At 36.8% G+C, this 8,242-nt stretch overlaps 1 protein-coding gene across 1 annotated transcript in view; it reads left to right on the top strand.

Moving 5' to 3' along the window:
* The first annotated feature begins 1,017 nt into the window (after positions 1-1,017).
* LOC108721702 (uncharacterized) overlaps positions 1,018-8,242 on the top strand; it is a 17,581-nt gene continuing 10,356 nt past the window's right edge. The window contains exons 1-3 of the mRNA XM_018446377.1: positions 1,018-1,207; positions 3,093-3,409; positions 4,423-4,944. Of these exons, the coding sequence (XP_018301879.1) occupies positions 3,097-3,409; positions 4,423-4,944 (835 nt within the window). The 5' untranslated portion in view covers positions 1,018-1,207; positions 3,093-3,096. The remainder of the gene's footprint in view (positions 1,208-3,092; positions 3,410-4,422; positions 4,945-8,242) is intronic.

Raw genomic sequence — 8,242 nt, 5'->3', positions numbered from 1 at the left:
CTCATACAATTACAGTTATCGCAGAATTTTATTTCGAACAACGCCCACTCACATAATCTTGAAAACCAGAAAAAATTTAAAAACAATTTTAATAAATCTAAAAACTCTAAAAAGTTTGAAAGTTTTGAAACATTAAGATATTAAAATTTTTTTAAGAGTATCTCTTTTTTATCGCTAAGATAACATAGTTACACTAAAAAAAGAAATCAAATATCACAGATAAATAAGTCTTACAATAAAGCTTAAAAGCACCTTTATCGATAAAAAAAACATTCAAAATATGGGCCTAAATATTTTAAATCCAAACACAGTGTTTTGTTCATGGAAGAAGTTTAAAACTAAAATATCTTTAAGTGTTTAAAAAATGGAGACAAGAACAAAAAAAACTTTTAATATCTTAAAATTAAACACTTCTTTTCTCAGTGTAATGCAAGCTTTATTGTAAGACTTATTTACTGTGATGTTTATTGACTTAATTAAATTATTTATAAAAAATAATTAGATGTATAAGTGTATAGAATATATTTTAAAATATATAGAATAAAGTTTGACTTATAAAATGAGAGAAATAATAATTATATGATAAAAAATGGGATAAAATCAGACATACATATTAATGGATATTATGGAAAGTGGGGGTTAGTGAGAAACACATATATGCTAATAATAAGAGAAAATTTACGTAAGAGCTTCCTGTGTATTTCTCTTCTCTCTCTCTCTCTCTTCTTCTTTTTCTTCTGTAGAGGAATGGCGAAACTATAAGATTTATAATGATTTTGACTAATATAAAATACTTATGTATACAATTTGCTCACGGACGTCTCAGAAAGGGAGAAAACGCTCGATCGGGCCACGTGGAAAACAGAAGGTAGGTAGGTAGGTAGGTAGGTAGGTAGATAGGTAGGTAGGTAGGTAGGTAGGTATGGTGCGAATAAATGCAGGAAGAACACGACGACGACGAGAAGGAGGACGACGAAGGAGTGTGTAAGAGGTGGAGGTACGGGTCGGTATAAAAGGGTCGCATCGCGACCGCCTCGTCTGTTTTAACACTCTCACCGGGCCGCTCGGTGGATCGATCGGTGGAAGAACCGGGACGTATACGCGTGTCATCGTCGATCGTCAATCGTCTACAAATACGTCTCGAGAAGACGTAGAAAAGGAGAGTAGAGAAAAAGAGAGAGAGAGAGAGAAGAAGAAAGACAGAGAGGTGAGTTCCTAAGGGATACTGGATACAGCAAAGTGGAGAACAAAGTGCTTACCACCCTTCAGAAGTTGTCGAACTGAATCGGAATGGAGAACGGTTTCCGGTAGCCGGACCTTCGAACGACCTTGACCGACTCCGCGTTGGTGCCCCATCCTCTTCCTCGTTCTCCCGCCGCTCGATCGAGTTAATCGAAGGCAACATTTCCCTGAGGGCTAAGTGATACTGTGTGCGACGCTAATACAGTGAGGTACCCGGTATTCTTCGTGTGACGTATTCGCGTCCGAAGGATTCGTGTGAACTTGGTTCTTGCTTCCTCATCCGGTTGAATCTCTTCTGATTCCAACTCGTCGCAGGGTTACTTCCGGGTACCGACGCAGTTGCTATCGGCTCGCGAAGTCTGTATGAAGCTAATGTAAGGCACTTTTTACCTTTTTTTAATGAAAGGTAACAAAAAATTATTCGATTACTCTTTCTAAAACTGAAAATAATGGAAAGATTATTTATTTATATTATTTTCAGTTAAAGAATTAATAGAAAAAGAATTTTAAGAATTTCTAGTAGAAATTAAAGGTGTATTTTTGATCAATTTTCTTATTAATTTTTTATTTACTTCCAACTATTAATTTATTATTAATAGTTTGTTAAAAAGGGGAAAAATTCACTCAACTTCCAGTCCAATTATTATTTTATGTAACAGTTTTTAAAAATTCTCTTCACATATATTTTTATTGACATCAATGTCTTACAATTTTTGCAAAAAAGATCATTCAGGAAAAGAAATCATTCACGATAAGATAAATCTTTTATGTTAATATTTCGTAAAGAATTGATTTCTGCATTGTTCGTAACTTTGTATTCTTTGTCGAAGCGCATCTTAGTATTTTTCACTTACGTTTATCTTATTTCAATCTCTCCCTTATTCCAATCTTTCCCTCCATATTCGATCGTGAAATAATTGTAAAAAGATACACGAAGATGTCATCGACTATTGTTGTTATTCTATCCGTAATACTATTCCCTTACAATCAAGACATCCGGTTTATTGCAATGCAGCTCGTAGATCTCGTTTCGCGACGTTTCGCATGCTCGTGCTCCGAAAGTTAAAAACATACGCACAGGAATGCTGTGAAATACTGGCTGCGTTCCATAAAGCGCATAATGTATTATCCTCGTTTGACGTAGGATGAAACAACAAGGATAAAATGATACGTTATGCGCATCATGCGCTTTATAGAACGCAGCCACTATGGGAACTGATGGGAACTGTCTGTCCCGCGACTGAACGACCCGTGTGATTGATCGCCGGTCTAGGCACGAAAAGTATCTCTTCTAAGGAAGAAAAAGCGATTCCTTACGGTTAACTTGTATATAGCTCGGTTACCGTATCCCGCACTTATCGTGCCTAGAATAACGTTCTAACAAGTCGCACGTGTTGTCCGTAACGGGTAACACGAGCGAATTATCATCGCCGACGTCCTCCTGTCAATTTATCGGTTACTTCGAGTAACGTCTAGGCAATAGGGTGTCCCAGATCGGTCGCACTTTTTGCATTTATTTAATAAACAGACAAAAGGATTATTACAAGAAAAAGAGAAAATAGGATCTAATCAATTCCATCTAGTATCGTCGTTTCTAAAAAAAAGCTATCTGTGGGTATTTAAAAGCTGGATAGAAGTGATCTTGTGTGTAAATAAAAATGTCATTGTGAATGAACATTTAGTTTTTAAACTTTATTTGCACGAAAATCCATCGTGCAATTCTTATTTTACGTTATTTTCAATTCTAAATGTTGAAAAAGATGATCATATTTATAAATAACATCTATTCACTAAAAATGTGTGTGTGATAAATAATTCTATTTCTTTCATATGTCTACTTCCTTTTGCAGAGCCATGAGACTAGCAGCAGTGTTGACGTTGCTATGCTGTCTGGTGATAGGGGCACTTGCCTCGCCGGTGCCTAAGATTGCTGACAGCAAGGTGTCGACTCAGAATGTTGTTGCAACCGGCAGGCAAGCGCCTGCGGCGCCAGTCGCCACCGATGATGACGATGACGACGACGACGATGATGACGACGACGTCGATATAGATATCACTGATGATGATGATGATGATGATGACGATGATGACGACGATGATGATGACGACGACGACGACGAAGATGACGGCGATTATTTGGAGCGTTTCATTGAAGATATACTTGGAGGTGAGGAATCATGACTGCATTGTTCTCCAACATTAGCCGTAATATTTTTCTAATTGAATAATCTTAACAAAAGTAAAGAATGCACTCGAAAAGATGTAGATTGATGGCTTGAACGATTGAAGATAAATAAATACGAAGTGAAGTAAATTCAAAGTGGGAAGTTAAAGATTCACAAATATAGATATTCTTAATTTGGATGTACTTAATTCTTACTTAATTAATATATTTATTAACAAGCCTACCGTTACATAAACTTGAAATTCAAATAGCAGTTTTTATATACATAAAAAACGGAACCTAGGAAGAGATAACGGACGATAACAGAAACTTGATACTAAATGAGTGTTTGGTAAAATTTTCCTAAATGTACAATTATCTACTTATCATTAATGTATTTATAAACAGCTTCATTTCTCCTGTAGTGAACAATGAATCGCATCTAAACTGTAATAACTTGTTTATATCTGAGAGCTGAACAATGAATCGATTCTTTCCTTTCTTCGAGTCTCAGACAATAGAAAATCTTGCAAACTGACACAAACCGTTATGTAAACGCGAAGCTTCGTATTGCCTGAGAATTTCTCTTTCTCGCTCACATATGCTCGCGCGTAGTAACGGTACAGGGTACTTTGACTCGTCCAAATTAACATAAATCGACAGCGATCTCGGTTCTGAAAAAAAATTTCTACGCGCTACTTCTTCGCATTGACCTGAATACCAAAAGATAATCTGAGTTCTCTCGATTCCCCGGCTGTCTCTTATGCAGAGTGCGTTAAAATCACGAATGCGTGAACTTATAAGAGATAATAAAATTAATTGCACTTTGTAGTATATTTGCAATGTTTTAATGAAGTTGTACATTTTCTCTTAGCATCTATTGCATTTTTTACTAACTCGAGGAAACTATTCTTGATAGAGAATATTATTCTTGATATATCTCGCTCGATCTAATAATATCATTGCTAATAAAAAAAATATATTTTTATCTACAATGCACTTCTGTCAACTTGCAGGAGAGGAAGACGATGATGATGACGACGAGGATGAAGTCGCTTCACCGGCACCTGCCGTTGCATCCGCCGTAACACCTCCACCTACCCCCGTCAATTCGCCACAGGTGCCGCTCGCCGTGGCGGCTGATTTGAATCAAGCCAGCGAGGAAGCTGCGGAGGATGCCGCGTCGAGTGAGACGGTCGAGGACGATACCGGCAGCTACGAGGATGAGGCGGGTGACGTTGCCGAGAATCAGGCTGCATCCAACATTCACGAGACGACGTTCGAAGGTGCCGAGTCCGTCTCGAATCCGATATCAATCCAGGCCGTTGGAGCTTCTCCCAGCGTTGCAGCGGTTGCTCAGGTCAGCGACGAGGACGACGACGATGACGATGATGACGACGACGATGATGTAGATCTAGACATCACGGACGATGATGACGACGACGACGACGACGACGACGATGATGATGATGATGACGACGATGATGACGACGACGACGTGGATGACATCGCCGACATCGCCGACGCTAGGCACGCACGTGAGTTCAAGGGCAAGAAGGCCAAGAAACATAACGTCAAGCACTCTCGCAAGTCGGGCAAATCGATCGTGCGATCGATCTCTTTCATTTCTTCACCCTCTCCTTCTCCTTCTTCTTCTTCTTCTTCTTCTTCTTCTTCTTCTTCTTCTTCTTCTTCTTCCACCTCCGCATTGAAGAGCGTTTAGACCGAGTTACTGTGAAAGCCGGGTGATAAGTGCAACGTGATCCTTTAACCTCACGCGTTGTCTTTGCCGCCGAGTCATTTGACTCTTGGCACGGAAGTTTCTTGGAAGTTTCGTAAAAGTCGTTGCACATTGTTGGCTGTTTGTCAGCTGTCGATTCCATCGAGCGTTTTCATGTTAGTCTTATGAGGTCGATTATTAGGATGACGCCCGATTGCGAAGCTCGCTCGTGGAACGGAATTTATTTTATTCATCTCGTTTTGTTTTCATATCTCATTCGAAGACATGTTTTATATCTCTTTTAAACGTAACGACTGCGCATTTGTGAAATTTTAAGAACAGAATTGTGAATAAAACGAAATTCACAACCTCTACAAAAGCAAGAGAATATACTATATGTACTGATTGATCTTGCCTCCCGTTTTCATATTGTTTTTTAAAATTAAAAATTATATTTTGTTATCTTTTTATATTTTGCATATATCATGAGTAATATAAATATTAATTTTAATATTTATTGTAAATTGATATTTTTTTTAATTTTTCAAGTCGATTTAAATTAAACATTTAGTAAAAATTATTATTTATGTGTTTAGAAATTTAATAAATTTCTAGTATCAAGATAATTTTAATGGTAAATAAATTTACAATATTTATTTGTATAATTTATGTGTATATAATTTTTCTTCAATTTCTTTAATTCTTTCTTAATTAATTTCTTTTAACGTAAATATTCACAATATTTTTTAGTTTGTGATGAAAAAAGGAAGAACGAAAAGGAATTTTTTACACTATATCCACGTGACAGTTTCTCGATCGGATTGAGGAATTTTTTTTCTTAATAAGTTGTTGAATGACAAAAAGTCCGCGCTAACAAATTTCGCGCGAGCAGAAATTTTCTGCTATTTCAGTTTTGTACACTAAACAATCATTTCACTTGAAATTGTCTCAAGCATTAGTTATTTATTATATTTATTAACGGGAATATCTCTATTTAAAGTTCCATCGCACGTCGCACCGCACCATAGACTGACACGTCTAGTCTTTTTATAGTCCTATAGTTTCTCTCTGACCTTTCAAACATTTTTTTAATATATTTTATCTAAGACACATGCTCTAATCTTTTAGGCGTTTAGATTTTTCAGAAACTTTTTAGAATGCGTCTTTTAATATCTTCTAAATCCTCGTGTTGCATGGAGTAGCATTGAAATCCATTAGTTTGGTGACCCCACGTCATGTGTTTCCTTTCTTTTACCAACATTCATGATCCATCTTGTTATCAGTCGAATGAGATAAAAAATGTGATAAAAAAAGAAAGAGAGAAAAATAGGAAGGAAGAGAACGGAAAGGGAATGCGCGTGCATGAGAGAGAAAGAGAGAAAGAGAGATCTAGAAATATCATATAGTCTCATTTATATTAAGATCAAGAGACATCGAAATCGCCCACATTAAAAAAAAAAGCAGGACGAGAAATTGATCTCGTCCTGTCTCTGTTCTGTCGAATTAGCAATAAGATGTTTAATCTGGCAGGTGAGTCAAACCTCCCATCAATGTCCTTTAGTGTAAATATATATATATATATATATAATTTTAAAAAGTATTTTATATTATATATAGATTTATATTTTATATTGCATTTCTATTAAGTGATAGTTGCCTATCACTTGCCAGATTAAGCACAGCAGATGACGATGTCAATTGCTCCGCGCGAATCGAGAGATATGTTGTTTGTTTACGATGTTTCTCTACTCTAGAGCAAGATTTGTACAGAGACATTGTCCGTTCTGGATTACAAAATACAAATAATTTATTATTTTTACAAAGCTATGTGTACCGTTTATTTATTTCATTCACCATTGTCCAGTTGCATCGAATCAGTCGTTTGTGTCCAGATACACTCGCGATTCGCGTGATCTAGGAGCTGATGAATTCTCTCTGTTTTCCTTCCTTCGACAAATCTCAAATCGCGAATCTCTTTTGCTCAAGGCTGGAGATTAGGATAATTTCGATTCAGATCAACTTTCGATACCACAAACGCGGGGAAAATCGAATGATGAACCGTCGCGGATGAACATAGAATTGCTTTCGCGTATTGGAATTTATATTTTCTCGATGAAATTATCGATCTCGATTTCCGGCTGAGGAAAGAGCGTGTTCTCCGTCTTCTTGTGACGTGACGTGCAGTAACCCGTCTGGTTATTTAAATGCATTCGATAGATAGCGGCACATTTCTCTTTTCCTGATATCTTGTATCAATTCGACCTTACTCGCTTTTTTTCTTGTCACTCGTTTCTCGACCATCATATAGCTGTTCATACCTACTGTCGCTTCAGCTGTATTTTCTGCCAGTAGATGATCCGCGTGTTTGGTGGACGATTTTGGACGATCGACTGCAACAACGTGTACCTGGACAGTAACACGACATTCTTCCATTTGTCCTTCATCCATGTTCCTTAACGTACGTCCCTCTCGTACCTTTATACTTCCAAGTAGATAGTAAAATTAGTAGTTAGTAACTAACTAGTAGTTGATAAAAAAAAAAATAGCTGATAACCAAACGAAAAAATTTTTCGCCAGTAGATGAGTGCCAGCGGCACATTCTGCAAATGTCTTTTTTTTATTAGTGCGCTTTTCTTTTTGTCATTCACAGATCTATTCTTAGATTCTATCTTAAATAGTTTGCTTTTGTGATTGTCTTATATACATATATAGTTTGCTTTTGTGATTTGTCCTATATATATTGACTATATTTAGTAGTTCAACTTTAATTTTTCTATCTTTCACTATTCTTATTATAATAGACGATACTGTGCGCTTATAATTTAAACATTTCTGGATATTTGTATTGTATGTGAGTTTATCATCAATCGCAAATATCATTTTGGTGTATTTAGTCTTCGATTAACTTTGGGTAAAACTAAAGAGGAAGTAACAGGAACAAAACCGTTCAACTTGATGCTTATCGAACAAATCGCCGCCATCAGTTTATGAACGGAGATTCTTAATTAACCGTCGCGCGCCACATCCAATTAACTTTCTACATGAGTGCCGGGTTAAATCCAACAAAGGTGTGACCGCATTGAAATTTTTTCCCGGCTTTCACCGGGAGTAGCCGG

The sequence above is a fragment of the Mycetomoellerius zeteki genome, unplaced genomic scaffold (assembly GCF_001594055.1).
Source record: "Mycetomoellerius zeteki isolate Tzet28-1 unplaced genomic scaffold, Tzet1.0 scaffold182, whole genome shotgun sequence".
NCBI classification, from domain to species: Eukaryota; Metazoa; Arthropoda; class Insecta; order Hymenoptera; family Formicidae; genus Mycetomoellerius; species Mycetomoellerius zeteki.
Note: the sequence above shows the minus strand (reverse complement) of the source record. Positions and strands in the feature narration are given on the sequence as shown.